The following is a 17,646-nucleotide window of genomic DNA, read 5'->3' as shown; positions in this document are numbered from 1 at the left end:
AAAATCTTGCTACTGGACCTTGGAATAAAACTGGCTGAATTATGTTCTGATGTCCTGGTAACAAGGTAGATGTGAAAAGGGTTTTCAGACACAAAAGATTGTCTCTGCTTGTCTAAACAAGGATATGCCTTCTTCTAAAATCAAGACTGCACCAGTCTACATTGTGTCTTAAGCAGTGGTAAATGAGTATTTAACTGAGATGTTTTTGTCTCATTTCTTTTTTGCTTCTTTACACAGGGTGTGAAGTACCTCTGCATTCCTGCTGCTGACTCACCCTCACAAAACTTGTAAGTTTTCTTTAAAAAATAAAACACAAAACCACAGAAGTCCTTCAGTAGTGCGCTGCCTATTTTGCAATGATCTAAACGATCTTATTCTGATCTCTCACAAATATTCCACTAATGTGTTTTTAAACTGCTAAGAAGATACAGTAATGTTTTCTTGCAGCCACTTTGGTTCTGACCCTGCTCTTTTGTGTAAGGGTTTATAGGAAGGTCAGTATATAAGCACTCTTTATTCATTTCTGGTGTTTCTCAGTGAGAAATATAATTCTAATAGATTCACAGTTTATTCCAACCATCGCTTTTCTAAACCTTTTTTGCATGCATCTTCTTTCTTAATAAAGCTTTACCTCTAGCCATTGAAGAAAGGAAAAAATATTTGAAAGAGCGCTGAACTCTGGTGCTTCAAGAGTTAAATTAAATTCCTCACGGTGTGTCTTGGAGATGAAGTCTCAGTATGCAAAGTGCTCCTGCAGCTATGTGCTCTGGATGACTTGCATCTACTTCTGAAGGCCCCACTGCTCTTATTAGTAGACTGCCATGATAGGGAATTTGTCTGCACTGGAGTGATTCTTGCCTTGGGGATTTACAGAAACTATTGTGTGCCTGCCTTTTTCTTATTGTTGCTCACATTCATGAAATGCTGATTAACTTGACCTTGGTTTTAATGGTTTGAACCACTGAACTGAAGGTGCATAGCAGACCTTAATTCCAAAGAGAAATCAAAACAAATTTTCTAAGAGAATTTGGATGGTGACCAACTCTTTCCTCTAGAGCTCAGTGTTTATGCTGGGGAGAGATGAGGGGGGTTTCAGCCACATCCTGCCAGAAAGTGTTGTAGAGAAATAAGTACTTGAAAGAGGCCTGGTACGTACGGAAGGAAATGCAGCACTGCTTTTCTCTCACATCACAGCAATATTCTGGCTGATGCTTTCGGTGAATATTTTTAGAGCGTATATTTCTCATACCCTAGAAAGATTCCAGTGTGACACTTGATATGTAATTGGTTTGCTTTCTCATTCTGGTGTGTTTCTGTCATAATCTTAAATAAATAAAATCCCTGTTCCAGAACCCTGATTTTCAGTGCAGGTCTGTGATGAGAAGATAGTTTACTGCCTTTGTCAAGCACAGTCAGCCAGATTTGTGACCTTGATACTTAAACATAAATTAAATTTAAATTCAGTCCTTTTGTGTAGGAGCAAAAAGTGAGATTAGAGGAAAATATTCACATATCATATTGTGCAGGTCTTCTGAGACCTGTCTCATTTCTGAAAATATTTTCCAGATCTCCTTTGTTTATAGAGATCAGGATTATTTCAGGAATGAAAGTAAAGGGGACAACATTTCTGATGATTTTAATCATTGTCCTGCTCAGCCTTTCCCTCGCTGCTGAGTATCAAGGAGTTACACTGAAAAACCACCCCTAGCACTTCAACTGTCTGGCATGGTACCAGAGCTATTAAAGCTTCAGTAAGAAGATACAATATTTGCATGAGTATTGTTTCTGTTACGCTGAAGGCATTTGCAATTCTTGCTTCGGTATCAGGTGGTTGCAGGAAAACGTCATTACTTCTAATACTGAGACATTTTATCACTTAAAATAAAACTTGATGAGTAACTGATTTTTCTTTTTTTGCTTTATAGAGTGCAGAAATTGAAGTAAAGTCAAATCATGATGCCCACAAGCAGTATTTTTGCTTGCTGTGCACACACAGTCCTCTGAAAGCAAGAGGAAATTGTTCTTCAGACTTAGAGGCTATGACAATCTTAGCTGGGAATGAGTAGCTGCTTTGTGTGCACCCTTTGTTTAGGGAATGTAACTGAGGAACAGGAGAAGGAGTATGTCCCTCTGCAACATCCTTACATATCTACTCTGTTCTCTGGAAAAACACCTTGGAGGTCTCAAGAAAAAAAGTATAGCACCATTTTGTGTTGCAGGTCCTTGTGTTTTCTTAGCAGTCTGAGTGGTACAACTGACTGGATGTCTGCTTGTGTCTTACTTGTCTGGACAAAGAACAGGTTTGTTAGAAGTTTCTGAAGATTGGTTGCTGTTTTCCAGCTTTTGGGTTGAAAGTGTCCAACAAAAGGCCCATACTCATTGAATTTTGAGTCTGTGAGCTCTTAATTCATTTGAGCTGAATTTTTGTGAGTGAAGCTTTGGTTTCTTGTGTGTTTAATGCACGTTTACTTGTAGTAAGCTTGTTCAGTGGTTATCTTTCTTAGAGGGATGAATTGCCAGTGAAATGCAATAAGAAGTCCCCTCTTAATATACTCATGCTTGCCAGAGCGGCTCAAAAGCTCTGCTCCTGTGTTCTTCCCCTACCTAGTATAGGAATGAAGCAGTTGCTTTTGAGATCTGAGGTGCTTCCTAGGAGTCAGATGCATGTTTTCCTGGACAGTGTGAATTTTACCTTGGGCAACTGACTTCCTTAGAGCTGTCATTCCCTACAGAACCTGTTACTAAAAAGGTACTCTGTAGAAATCTAATCTTCTGTTTCTGAGCTGTTCTAGTCAATTGTCTTAGGCTGTTTGTTTCTAAGGAATTAACATCCAACTGTCAGGCTTTAGTGGTGACAATATGGAAGCCTGTTAAGAAAACAAATTTAGCTGTATCTTTGCACTTAGAAACATCAAGATATTCCTTCCTATCTGTTTTTGCATGCATTCCTTTTAATCTTGATAGTTATTTGTAGACTGACTAGCAACTGTCATATTTAGATCTGATATCTTAACTCAGCCCTCTGGCAAATTTTGGATTATCTAGTTAGCCAGTGCATATGCTTAGACAACTTTCACATCTTGTTGCTGGGGCACTATGGTGGTTCTTATCCCCGTGGTGTTTTTCACCCCAAAGATGATGCAGTTCAGTACCCAGATTTAAGCTGGGAGATGTAAAAGTCAGATATCGCATACTGAAATGTCTTCAAGTGTCTGCTCAGTCCAAGAAACAGGTTGTAATTCAAGGCATATGTCAAGTGTTCTCCTGTTACAGATGATAATCAGTGATTTTGCAATTAATGTAGGATTTGCTATTCTTCTGTCCGTGGCACTTTCCACACAGTTAACTTATCCTCAGTCTTGCTTTTTGTGGTAAAAAAAAGGTGGTAAAAAAAGTTTGTGGTAACTTTGGTAACAGTAAACATAACAAACAATGTTTACTGGAGTCAGCAAAAACCATGTACTTCTGGAGAAGTATGTTTTTACTTTTCTGTGACTGAAGGTGAGGAGGGGTTGTCATTCTGCAGAGCAGCCCTGTCTCTAAGCTTGGTTATTCCTCTGTGTTTTCATGAATGCCTGCAGATGCTTTAACAGTGAATCAGCAGACTGAGTGTCAGCAATAAGGAAGGACAAATAAAACTGAGTGCATGGAGTTCACTGCTACCTATATTTAGTACCTTGTAAAGATGCTGTGCTTACTCACAGATGCTTTTCAAACCAGAGCACTGAAGTGTTTAACCAGAACTTGTGCCTAGACCTTTGAAATGAATTCACTGATGCTTGGAGCTTCTCTGTTGGCCCTGTTCTCTGGAGAGGAGGAAAGATGACTGTATGAGATCAGGATGTTATCAGTCCAGCCCTAACCAAGTTTCATCTGATCAACACCAGTTAATCTTGGACAAGCACTCCTTCACTGTATAATAGCAGTGCCTCTTGCACAGGCAGTGAAGTCTCATTTGTTCTCTTGAGTTGCCTATGTGAAGCTGCCTGTGCTCAACAGGCAAGCTTAAATGTCATTATGTGTTGCAACTCGGCTAGTGAAAATGTCTTGGAGCAGCAGTCTGGGTGTAGAAATGCACTCTCGAGGCTTACTCACTCTTCTTCATTCATCCTGCGTACTTGATCAGTTTCTTGAAAAACAAAAATTACTGAGTATAAGTGCTGCCCTGAAGCTTGAGGCTGCATCATGCCTTCAAGTTTTTAAGTCACTGTGGTTTCTTCTGGCTGTGATCTCTACGATGTATCCAGTGAAACAAGAATTGCCTTGAAGAAAGAGTCATGGGCTTTTATGGTTCCTCTTTTTGGGTATGTCAGTTTAGACTTCATCACCTTTGCAAGTTCCACAGGCACTCATGCATTACTGTTGTCCTTCTCCAGCTCTTAATATTTGTAATATCAGCAGCTGCACTGTTGGGCAGGAAGGGAAGTTTCCTCTTATGTGAACATTCCTGATTTTTGTGTGGCTGCTGTTTTTTTTCCTTGTGGTGTAATATATACTTAGCGTGGGGAAGCATCTTGAATGCAGGACATTGTGATTAATGGGTGTTAAGTGCAGAGTGCTTTTTCAGATTCCTTTTTGCCAGTAAGCTTGGTATTGAGTACCCTGTAAGAAGCAATCTCCTCTGTGCAGGAGCACTCAAATGCCGTGGAAAACTCGAGCTGAATTGAGCCTAAAGGTGCTGCTGGCTTGTGTGGTAGGTTGTAGACAGCCCCAAGAGTTTTGGAGCCTGAAAGGCTGAGGCATGGTGAGCACCCTGGGGCTGGGCTACAAAGAGGTGAGGTTGCAGGCTTGCTGAGATGGTTGCAGTCAGCTGCCCAGCTGTTGGAAGCTGTCAGTTCCTTTCCTTCAGGCTTGCCTTACCTAAGATGAAGGGGCATGAAGAGTACTGTGTATACAAATCCCAGTGTCTGTGAGCTGAGTCTCTTTTCTACGTTTTCTTGGACAGTGCTTAACAAAAAGTAGGCTGCAGGCAAGGATTGACTGCTGTGCTAAATAACAAGGAGGCCTCGAGGTCTGAGGAGAGGAGGCAGGAAGGACTGAGGTTGCCAAGACTAGAACAGAGAATTTTTTTGTACCGGGGACAAAAGGGAAAGATTTTGTGTTGCAAAGACTTCTGACATTTAGGTGTGTACTACTGAATGGTTTGAAGGAAGATGTAAAGTAAACGTTAAGCTGCAGTTTGGCTAGCAGGGTGCTGCTTTGTAAGAGGCAGTGTACTTTGAGAATTGTTCATGTAGCTGCACTCTGTTTCACCTGACATCAGAGAGGTGTGAGGTCAGGTCACTAGAGGAATAAAACATAAACTGAAGCACAGAATTGCTTTTCATCAGAATGAAGTGTTTGCCAATGATTATCATGCTGTCATGCCTAAGATAGCAGTTCCCCCTTCAGGTAGCACAGTGAATTTTGGATTTCACTGGTGGATACTAAGTTTTACCGTGTAACTACTGTGTTCACTTCTAAATTCTAGAAACAGGATTAATTGAGCTTTCGGATACGTTTCTTTCTAAGTAGTGATTTTACTAAATATGGCACTTTCTTTACTCCCTTTCTGCTTCTGTTTTCAGGGCAAGGCATTTCAGAGAAAGCATCAAATTTATTCATGAGTGCCGGCTTACAGGTGAAGGCTGCCTAGTTCATTGGTATGTATACCACTGGCTAAAGAAACTTCATAAGGGTTTCTATGCCTTTACTTGTATGTTCATCTTCACTCAAGATGGGAGGTACAGAGTTCTCTCTTAGACAAAAAAACCTCATTGCTTTATTAAAACAAGGTTTCTATCTGCTACACTGACAACATGTTGATGGCTTTTTATTGTGATCTGTATGGCTAGACATTTTGGGCTAAATCTAAGTCTTTCTCTGAAGATATTTAAGCCTCACGTGGAAGCTTTCCTGCTCAACCTATTATAAGGAATCTGCTTCAGCAAGGCTGTTGGACTCGATGATCTCCAGAGGTCCCTTCCATGTTAATGAAAAGTTAGCATTCATCTCCATTTTATAGCAAAATCCACCTGAACTGAAGTCCTGTTGTTATTTGAAGAGCCTCAGAATACAAATGTTATTAAAGCCTTGTGCAGCTAAGGCTTTTGAACGGCTATGCTGGGCAGCTGCCAGGAGATGCAAGAAGAATGAGAAATTCTTTATGTTCTCTCCTAATCAAACCTTTTTGTAGGTCTTTCCTAACAAAATAAAAAATCTCTTTGACTGGAGACCTTATTTTTTTTTATTCTTGTTGTTAATCATTGTTTTTCTAAAGATTTCCATAATCTTAATAATTTAATCTATTTCTGTAACAAACTATTTTGGTGACTTCTGTGTTTTGTTATTAAAAAAAAAGCCCTCTGAAAATAAGCTGATTTATATTTTCTCTAACTGCTGAAGCATTCAAAAATTGCATTTCTTAATAACAAGTCTCTGATTGGAGAGATGCTCTTGGGACTATACAGAGTAAAAAAGGAAATCCCACCCTGGGCTTTTTCTTGTTCCTTGCTATTGGTTGTAGTCTGTGCTCTGTGTCCAAGTGACATATCTGAGTCTATGTCTGGAATCAGTCATCTCATGATCTGAGCTTATTCATGGGCCCTGAGCATAAATCCTCAATTTGTTACTGGCTCATGGCAGGGTGTGCACGAGTCATTTGGTCAGTCTCTGTGTATGTAAGATGGATAGTTTGTCTGAATTCTGATGGTGATAAAAAGTGTATATTTAAATTTGTGGCCTGCTTCAAGAGTGTGAGATGTTTGGAAATGCCAGGTGAAAGAATCTGGTATAAATGCAGCCTGGGCTCATTATATATACCTATGACAGTATGAGTTGAGAGTTTTTCCAGAGCAGTCAAACCAGTACTGGGGAATGATTCTTACTTTATCCCAGTGTTTCGGGAAACTGGAGTTACTGGAGAACCTAAGTTACACAGTGCATAGAGAATGGGAAGAACTCAAGCAATCAGACTCATGTATTTAAACAATTCAGATAATTTCTGAACCCATAAAATGGTGAGGAGGAGGGAACAGCCTTATTTCAGCACTTTGATCTGTATAGGCAGAAGACTGGGTGACTTGCTTCTAGCTCATTCAAAAGCAATCTATCTAAGAAATGTATGCTCTCCTCCCTTTTTGTGAACAATGTTTTTTCCTTCCTTTCTAGTCTAACATGAATTATCACTCAGAACCCACTTTTCAATCTTATAGATTTGTTCTGATTCATTTGAAAACGAGGTACCAAAGCCCCCTTAACTCCAATACTATTTATACACCTGCTGTGGTGTTGGGAAGTGATGCTTCTGATAGTAATTGAAGTAGAGCTGTACTTCATCTATTTATTGCACCTCATTTTTCATGCAGCCTTGCAGGTGTCTCTAGGAGTGTAACACTGGTGGTTGCATACATCATGACCATCACAGACTTTGGCTGGGAAGATGCACTGTCTGTCGTTCGAGCAGCGAGATCCTGTGCCAATCCTAACATGGGCTTTCAGAGACAGCTGCAGGACTTCGAAAAGCATGATGTTGATCAGGTATCACCTACAAACAAATGAAATGAGAAACAGAACAGTTGGTTGGGCTGCTTCTGACTGTTCTGGGGCCTGGCTGTTCTGTCTGACTCCTTGGATTTGCTTTGTGGAAGTGACTTCTTTGGTAAGCCTGCTACTGGTTGCACTGGGTTGGTGCAGGTACAACTAAAGGTATTAAGGAATATGGGATAGGAGTAAAGGTGAAGCATAACATCTAAATACACCTTCCGTGTACACCAGCCGTGCTGTCAATCTAGCAATACTCTTTGCAATGAAGACACAAGATTTAGACCTTTAAAGAGAAGATGTAAAGAGAAAGGAGGTCAGAATGCAACAGTAAGACCAACTTTTAAGGTACATAAAAATACTTTTCCCCCACGTTCTTTTGAATTAGTAATTAGGAAAAAAATCATAATCGGAAATTTGGCATCCATAAATTAATTTAGGTTATCATTACTGACAGTGTCCTCTGCCAGCAATACCTTTTGTGACTGAGACTAAATATTCAGATGTGGAGAACAGTCTCAAATCTGACTCTTTTTTCTTTTAAGGCTCTGTAGGCAAGGATAATTAAGGAAACAATAGAACTGCAAAGCGATTGTCATAAAATGAGTTTCTTAGATCTAAAAACAACCATTCTATGCAAAAGACCTGCTCCCCATGGGTGATTGGTGGCTTCCTACTCTGACTGTCTCCTCTGCTTTCCATTACTCAGCCTATTGTTATCTGGGCTTTCTTGGATTGTACTTATTAAAAAAATCAACAGCAGAGGCCAACCAAAATACATGAGATTAAAAAAATACATCAATTGATTATTACATACCCATCGTTCTGCTGCAGAAGGTTCAGAGTTCAGAAATTGCCATTTGTTTTGCATAAGGCAGCTTGCAACTGTAAATATTTGAGGTTTTTTTTTTAAATATTTAACTGAATGTTTCCTGGATCGTTTGGAACTGGTGTAAATGATAAAGTTAACTGAGTTTTTAAGAGACAAAAGTCAAGAGGGGGACTTTCCAGACTTGTCTCCTTCCTCCCTTACAGTCATTTCTGCTCTGGGCAAATTGGTCTGGGCAAACAGCAATGACAATTAAGTCTATATGCAAATAGCTTGATAAAGACAGTAACGTCTTTTTTCATCTGTGATGGACAGGACATCCAGCCTATTTTGCTGAGGGGGAGGCAGTCGCTTGCAAAAAGAAATATCCACCTGTAGTCACTGGCTGGGCTGTAGTTTCCTACAGTCTCTTAATAACAACCACATCCTTAGCAGGTGTCTGTTTACACACCTGATTTCAGTGGAATATTGCCATCTGCAAAGGGTGTGAAGTTTTTTTTTTCTGATTTCATCACCATGGCTGTTTTGCTAAGTCTACTCAGAGTGGTATCCTGTGGGGTTTCTGGGATGGAGTCCCTCAGGTCTCGATCTTATATGAGGGATTCAGTCACTGAGGTAATCACGTGGTTTGCAGTAATTCCAAATTTCCAAGTGGAGGCCCGAGGCTTCAGATTTTCTTCATCCTTATTATGATCATTTAAGAATAGGAGGCAATAACTTTGCTAAGGTCTTGTCTCCCAGGCTTTAAGTAAGTGATCTTTACAGCTCTAGTCCATAATCCCCAAGCAGAATAAAGCTATGGAAGTTAAGGCTTTTAAAAATTCACAGGGGTATTATCACTGGAACAGAACAATTGTGGTCTGTGTCTTTTTGCTGCTTTAACAGAAAAGCACAACAAAGTTATAATATGAGTGTCTAAGTACACTCAAATCTTCAACTGGCAAAGAAATGAGAGAGAATAATCTGACAGAGGTCTGTGAAAGTGAGTGGAATAGAGGAGATAAACAGATGTGATTTCTTATCTTACTTGTGGTGTGAGGTGCAGGTATCAGCTGACTGGTCTCAGTCAGATAAAATCATTTCTTATATGACAGATACTTGTGGATAATGTTGGCATCCAGATGCATTGTGGCAAAAATACGTGGATTCAAAAATTTGTGGCAGAAGAAGAGCATATATTTTTTGTATCAAGCACAGAGATACTGGCTCAGTGTCCAAAAGTACCTGAGCTGAAAATTGCAGGAAACTGAGGAAATCACGGAAAATATCCCAGCATCACTGCCCTGCCCCTGCATTGTTCCCTCATCTTCAAATGACCCTGGTACTTCAGTCAAATACCACTGTCAGTCATTCATGTCAGTAACAGAGGATCCTCTGCTATAGCTGTTAAATGTGGTCTTTTTCTTCCTAGTAGTTGTTTTTTCTAGTGTCTACAATGCAATTTCTACTAGAGGTGTTAGTTAGATCAGGATGAAAGAAGCTATATGAGTGGTTTCCTTTCTGGTCTTTTAACCTTTTGAAGTTCTTTAAGCTTGTTGTGGCTTGGGCTGATCATGCTAGTGTCCACACTTACTCATCTCATTGCTTGTATCTTCCTGTACACATCCAGGATGTCCTTGTCCAGTGAATGTTCCTTATTTGGTATTACTCCAGACAGCCATGCTATTAAGCAAGCATGTCATTTAAAAGGATGTAAGGGATCTCAGTGATTTCATGTGCTTTCCTCTGTGCTCCTTTCGTATGACATGCAATATTTATGCTTTTTTTTAATTGCTTGTATTCTTAGAGGCTCTTGAAATTCTGTAGGGCTGGAGGGAATATTACTTGTGCATAAGTCTTCTGATATTGCTTCGTTATGTTGTAAATGTCTGTTTCATTTCTGCAGTTCAGGCAGTGGCTGAAAGAAGAATACGGTGAAAACTCTTTTCAGGATCTACAAGAAGCCAAAAATCTTCTGAGCAAGTACAAGGAGCAGGCAGAATTGCAGCAGAGTACTGGAGGAAGACAGTGGAATAACAACTTCTCATCTGTGCCATCTCTCTCGTACAACAACTACACGACAGAGACCTAGTCATAGAAGGCTGAATTTTTCTCTCTACCTTTGAAGAATATTTTGCCATAATTTCTATCACATCTTCAAGACTCTCAACAGTAGTCATGCAAACAATTGATTTGTAGAAAGCTTCTTGATGAAAATTGTACGTTATGTGTGTGTGGATGAATGTGTTTAACACAATTTTGTAATTCAGGCAGGATCGAGTTCTTTGTATGCTCAGAGACAAGATCCAATTACTATGGCTGAGCCAGTCCATCAGCCACAGCTGTTATCCCTACATAGCCTGGCATTTGCTGTGAGGTTAGCTCAACTCCTTTTGTTGTAGGCTAGCAAAGGGCTCTGAGAGATGAACTCCGGTGATTCAAGCTTTGGCACTTTGACATCTCTGCACTTTTAATGTGGCAAATGTATTATTGCACCTGGAGAAGAGAATTCAAGTAAGTCCACTGTTCACAGTCCATTGGCAAGTAATACTCTGGAGATGGACTTGTGCTCAAATTCTAGGCTGTAAACTGGAGCAGGTTAGATATGTACATGCGCCTTTCTACCAACAGTAACAGCTAGGAGAGAAGTGGGGCAGACAGCTCTGAGTAATAACATCTTCAACTGCCACAGTTGTACTTGCTTCAGTGCACGTGAGACAGAGCTGTTGGTAGAACTCCTGCAGGCTGAGAACACAAACTGCTGCTGCAGTTCAGCTGATAGGCAGTGATTGAAGCCATGGTCCTCAGTTGTGCTTATGATCTCCCAACATAAACTTCTCTGGAGTGTAGTTAGCCAGGTCTCCAATACCACTGAACTTCATTCCTGAGGAACACATGCCCCTGCACACGTGACAACGTGTCTCCAAAGAGTGGGCTTGGTGTGAGTGCGAGCACCCGTTTCTTTGCTTGTGCTGTGGTTTGCTCTTTGACTTCAGCTACCTCAAAAACGCTGTACTTGTCATTGTGGTTGTAAATGCAACCTTGAAGATGGCCTTGTGTAATCTTAATCTGGCACTGAGTAATGTGTGTGAGAGTGTGCGTGTTTCACAAATGTCTGTATCTGAGAAGTTTGTTTTCTTTTAAAATTGCCCGTGTTTCACACTAGAGTCGTTTGAATTTGACTTTCCACCATTTAAAAACCACTCTGTGTTTTACTGTGATCAGATCGGTAGGAATGCATTTGTAAATTGTTTTTGGTAGGTTAAAACAAGTGGCCATGCACTGCCCGTGGTAACACGGTGTGTTTCTAGAGCAGAGTCATTGCCTGACTCAAGTGCATCCTAACAGTGTAGGATTCAAATATGTCACCACAGATGCTGGGCAGTGCATTGGGTTGTGGTGGTGTGGTGGAGTGTGCCATTGATGCCGAGCTAACAGCTTCTTGTCTTTGGCTCAGAGGATGGAAGGTTTGTTTTTCTTGATGATTGCAAAATAAATAAATAAAAAAGAAAATCTGAATAGTCAGGGCATGGAAAAACAAAAACAAAACTCGTTTGTTGCAGCTTGTGATGTACATCATGTTAAAAGCTGAGCACTGAGCGAGAGGCAGTCAGCGTGCTAAATACAGTTGTCATCTCTTTCAGTTGCTTTGGTACTCTGGCTCTCCCATCCTTTCACAAAATTCCTCTTCATGCCATTTCCTGCTTGCTTTGTGTGGCAGTGAATTCTTTGGATGGGAGCAGTGCTTTTGTGGTCAAGGGAACTCTGGCCTTGTTACATATCTTCATAACCTGTGTTACATTTTCTGAACTACAAATCTTGTGTATCAGTAGTTGTCAAAAAGAAAAAAAAAAAAAGGAACAGGGAGGGACTAGCCTGACCATGTCATCCAAATCCAAGCCTCAGTCAGAGTTCTCACTGCACAAGTACTTTAAGGGTACTGAAATCAGCAAGAGCAGGAAAATCATGTCTATGTTACAATAAGCTGTTGGGCTTGAGAAAGGCGTGGAGATTTTGTTTTCAAGCTTGTAGCTAAATGAACCACTGCCTGTTTGGGATACGTAGCAGCCTGTGTTCTGTGTTGGCCTGGTAACAGAAGGATTTGGCATTGCTCAAAGAGGTTGATCTGCAAGTAGGTAGCTATCATGAATTCCAGCACAGCAGTGCCCACATTGACAGTACCCCCCGTGCTCTGAAAGTATTTGGAAAACACTTTCTGTGATAACGAGGTCTGATATACATTCAGGATGATGCTCCATTTGTTCAACCCTCAGACAGTAAGTTAGCAGCATAATATCTGCTTGTCCCCAGAGGGTAGCTGCCAGAAGCATTTGGCTCGTGCTCTTGCAGGTATCCAGTCAGTCCATCCTGTAGGGGACTGCCAACAGCATGCACTCATAACAGTTCTGATGCTTGTCCTTGCAGTAGTAATGGTGTGAGTGTTGATAAGTTGGCAGGTTTTCTGTTCTGACAAATACAAGGCAGAATGGGAGACACAATACTGTCTGTATGTCCAAGATTGTTCTGTACTGGTTTTTTTTAATAGTTCGATTATCCCTAAAGGGTCAGTCCCAGAAACAGGACTTTTTTTTTTTTTTAAACTGAATTTGTATTTAGGGCCATATAGCCATATCATTGTGCATTATGCTGCAACTAGAAAGCAGATACAGGGTAAAAGCAGGAAGACAGAGGGAATGCCATGTTGTCAGTAAGCAGAAGTGTTTCTCTCTTTTTAAAAGACAGGAGGTATTTTCCGTAGGCTCCAGCTCCTACATCTTTAGCGGACGCTTTGTACTGCATACCTCACTTCAGCGTGACAAAAGAGGAATGGTGGTCTGAGTCAACTTGAGTGTTGTTTCCTCTGTATAGGGAGCACAGGAGTAGCTTTACTCTCTTATTTCCATAAGTGCAGAAGAGTGAGCAGCTACAGTTCCCACCTCTGGCTGTCTAGAAAGGGAGGGGAGCAAACACTGAGAACTTGACAGGATTTGTCTTCCAACCAGCCTTTCCATGGCAGTTTGCAGGACTATCCAGCTATCTGGAACGTGACTGGACCCCCGTCCACGTGGTGATAGTTGGCCTTTATGGTGTAGATGATGCATTCACTTACTTTGTTTCTGTGCTTCAAAACATTCTTCTCATTGTGATGTTCACTGGAAAATGTGTAAAGTTTATAACACCTTACTGGATATCCAGATTTGAAATGTATAATTATTATATTTTTTTTTTGTAAACTTGAAATCCATGTGTGATTATAAGCAAATGCTTACAGTTATACAATGTAGGTAATGGGTAAATGCATTAGTATTTATTACCCTGATTTTTAACCTGGAAAGAGTTGCTTCCTTACATCTTCTGGTCGATTGGGAAGATACAACAAACCGTATCTGTTTTTTTTTTAAAGAGGACAGTAATAACATCGGTTGCTATAATGGCCGCTGTCTCTAAAGTCAGTGAAAAATTATAGTAATTCAGCTACTTTGAAAGCTCTAGACCTGGTAAGCTTCTTGATTCTGTCTTCCTGTTCCTGGGCGTCTTAGCAAAGCCTTGATTGCATTTTCCAAATGTTTGTATTTAATATGTTCTACAATTTTTTTACAAATAAAAGTAAATGTTAGCACCTGATCTGCTCGTGCATTTCTTGAAATAAGTAGTAGTCTCTGACAGGTACAGTAAGCATAATGCTGACTGATGTGGGTGTTAGATGGTGTTTCTCCTGCACGCGGACTGACTGAGACTTCTCATCTCTTCACTGGGTTCATGCAGGTGACTTCAAGGATCTGCAGAACAAGCATCTCTTTGATACTAGACCCAAAAGAGGGCGTTGCTTGCTGCTGACTTGTCACTGAACCCACCTTCGGACAGAATATGTAGCAAATCCGATTTATTTATCTTTAACTCTTCTGAAATACTTTTGTTCCCTACAACACACTTGTGTAGGGCTTCATTAGCTGTAAAACGTGGCTTGCACACAGCTGAGGCTCGAGTCTGTCTGAGGAAGACGATATGAGTGGCAGAAGATGATGCCAGAGCAAAATAAATAAGTAACTAGTGTAAGTGGAAAAAAAAGTCCCATTTAAATTCACACAGATAACACTGCATTTCTGGTTTGCCAGAATTACCCTCTTAACAGAGCTAGTGTCATTCAAACCATCAAGAAACAACAACAAAAACCCCAAGCCCCAACGTGAAAATGCAGTCAATTATGGCTAAGTAGCCAAATCTGATGAATGAATCTGATGAATCTCCTGAATAATATTCTCAACTGAAGTCCTAACAGATGCATTTGAATGTGCTTGCTGCACCTTTTTCATGATGTTTCGTTTCAGCTTCTTCACAGTAAGTCATATGGCTCTTAAGTTCACCTGGGTATTTCAATCTCCCTTTTTTTAATTTCCCTGTAAGACTTGAAATTCAGTGCAGCTTGCTACGTAAGGCTCACATTAGTAATTACCTAATTTCTCCAATGCTGTGTCAGAAACGTACTTCAGCAGCAAGGAGCCAGAGAATGTCTCTAAAATGTAGTTTTTGTCAATTACAAAACTCTCAGTTTTAGAGGAGGATTCTTCCCCTCCCCAAGGAAGAACAATTTCCAAAGGAAAAATGCACTGTTGCTCTGGCTTCTTTCTGACCCCTTAGCACCTCTCTGTGGCAGCTGCTATCCAAATCAGATGTAAAAATTCATGCTGCAACCCTGGTGCCATATTCTTGATCCCAAGCATTGTCTTCAGTGTTATATATAACTGCCTTGAGTTCTTATTTGATTCATGTAAAATAATCCCTCCACACGCTGAACTGAGGGACCAGAGGGCAAAGCCATGTGCTGATAACATGATGAAGAGTTTGGACTCCGTCAGCAAGTCAGGAGGAGCCCTCACACCATCTCAAGGTGACTATGCTGGAGGAGGGAAAATGGTGATTGTCTCTGGAGAATGTTAGACCGCATGAGGAACGTGATCTTGCACCTTTGAGTGTTTCTTTAGAAACCCCTGGGGACAGCATATGGGACAGAAACAGCTTTTTTTTTCACACTTCTCAGCAGAACTTTAAATACAGCACTAATTTGCCGTGTGACCCAACTCCTGCACATTTAACCATTTTGTTGCTATGTGTAGTAGTGTTGTTCTGTCCTCACCCAGAGAACAGATTTTAGACTGCTTGTGTTTTAATGTGTGAGGGCTGCTTTGAATATAATGCCTCCTGTTTTATGATGTTGGCCCATGACATCAGAGGCAGATGTTGGTGGCATGGCAGCAGAGGCTGAGCCTTCCCACCAACATTACATTCCATGTTGTTGCTGTGTGACAGAGGGCAGTAGAGGGACAGTCTGACAGAGTGACATCTGACATGGAAGTGCAGATGAAGCACAGGTGTGGAATTGAATTCCTCCTCGTAGAAAAAATGGCACCCATTGGAATTCATCAGGACATTTCTGGAGAGCAGCCAGCGGACATGAGCAGAGGTGGTGGGTGGTTCATTTCAGCAGTGGTGGCAGTGATGTGAAAGATGAGCCATGTTCCAGTGTGCACAGGTGTCAAGTCACAAAATGAAGAGCGTCTCGATCAGCTCATCCACACAAATCAGCACAAATTATGGAACCGTGTATGATGCTGAATGCTGGCTTTGATGCATCAGAAACAATGGTGGCAGTATTGGGATATTGCAAACTTTGTGCCAAGTGCATCCCCTGAACGCTCATGCGGGAGCAAAAGAGCACTGTATGCATATTTGTCAGAACCTATTGATCCACTAGTAGGCTGAAGGTGACAAATTCCTGGATCACATAATGTGACCCAGGAACCAGTGAAATTCACTTGCAAGCACTCTCAGAAAAGATGAGATTTTCAGGCAGATTTGCACCTGTTCTCCATTTTACTTGAGGCAATTCTGAATGTGTTGGTTTGGACCCTTCATTATTTATTGAATAGAGAGATTGGAACCAAAATGTCCAAGCAGTGTTTTCCAAGTTGTTTGCTCACTTGGTCATCTCTTCATGCAGATGTTAACAAAGCATGACTTCTGATCTGGGCAGACACATTTACAAACAGGCCCTCTGAAAGTCTCTTCTCTCTTTCCTATGAAAGCTAGTGAGTTTTTATTTAATTTGTCAGATACAAGGGTGGGGTTTTTGTTATAATTCCTTGAAGAACCAGGACGACTTTAACTGAACTTGATGAAGATCGGTTGTTTATCACTCTTGTTTGAAAGAGTGCTGCCTTTGCCCAGGATACACAAAAATGGGACTGAGAAGCATTTGGGATTCTGTTCCCAAACCTCCCACAATGTCTGTGTGAGTAGGAAGACCACTTTGTCTTCCCAGTAAAACGGGGAAGAATGAAACGTCACGACTCTTCTGCGATACAGCTTTGTGGAGCCACAAATGAAAAGCACTGCATTGATGTTGGCTGTGCATGGTTAAATTGGGTATCTGCTCTAGATTTGAGGGATATGAAAATATATTTGTAAAAGATTCCAAAGCAGGATATGGAGTTGTGGTGGTTTCTTGCTAATTCTCAGCACCCTGGATCTGCACTTCAGTCCAGCAGTGTAGGAGTGCTGTGCAGCAAAGTGGTTGGAGTTGACAGGAATAGGGGAAAATCCACCAGGTGTTGTTTCCTTGATGCTGCATTGCAACGTGTATTATATGAAGTGCAGATGTTACTTGTACCTGGAAGAAGGAGTGAAAAGGAACAGTTGCAGAGCAATTCTGATGATGACGTCCCTAGACAAAATTCATTCCATAGGTGCATCTGTTCAACATAAAATCTCATAAAGCAATAAAATTGTAGGAATATGCCATGTGGCTGTGATGTCAAGAGGGATAGGAACAAGGGGAGGAGGCGTAACACACGGAAAACATAAAAGTGTTGGAGTACCTGAAGGTAATACAGGAAGGACCTGTGATACATGTGCTGAGATGTTCCGTGTACTGCAGGAAGGAATCTACATGTGAACAAAAAAAAAAAAAACAAAAAACAACAAAACAATTGAAAGGCAATCTCTTCAATTTCATATGCTTTAGATATATGATTAATATGCTAGAAAGAGCAATGTCCCGATTTTCCCCTAGGTTTTTTTTTTGGTGGAAAGAAAGTGCATATGGAGAACACATCTAATAAAAGCTCTTCTGGCAGATGAGAGCTGGTGGAAGAACAAAAATAGCGCCTCCTCCACCAGGCAGCAGCTGTTGCTTTTGGACTGTTTCATGGAAGACATGAATTTGATTCATTTCCAAAGATAATTTGGAAACTCCAGGCAACAAAGAAAGGGACTCCCCCTTGGCTTAGCTGTTTTTCTCTGTATTGCACTTGTGTGAA

The 17,646-nt window shown here is 40.8% G+C and overlaps 1 protein-coding gene across 1 annotated transcript in view; it reads left to right on the top strand.

The window, feature by feature from the left end:
- The window catches only part of DUSP22 (dual specificity phosphatase 22), a 39,451-nt gene extending 27,483 nt beyond the window's left edge, over positions 1-11,968 (top strand). Inside the window, exons 4-7 of the mRNA XM_065753335.1 lie at positions 238-287; positions 5,568-5,642; positions 7,347-7,518; positions 10,236-11,968. Of these exons, the coding sequence (XP_065609407.1) occupies positions 238-287; positions 5,568-5,642; positions 7,347-7,518; positions 10,236-10,421 (483 nt within the window). The 3' untranslated portion in view covers positions 10,422-11,968. The remainder of the gene's footprint in view (positions 1-237; positions 288-5,567; positions 5,643-7,346; positions 7,519-10,235) is intronic.
- The last annotated feature ends 5,678 nt before the right edge of the window (positions 11,969-17,646 follow it).

Source organism: Cyrtonyx montezumae, unplaced genomic scaffold (genome assembly GCF_038088225.1).
Source record: "Cyrtonyx montezumae isolate F1298 unplaced genomic scaffold, pur_monq_1.0 scaffold_8, whole genome shotgun sequence".
Lineage (NCBI taxonomy): Eukaryota > Metazoa > Chordata > Aves > Galliformes > Odontophoridae > Cyrtonyx > Cyrtonyx montezumae.
The sequence above is the reverse complement of the archived record's forward strand: the minus strand, read 5'-3'. Positions and strand labels throughout refer to the sequence as shown.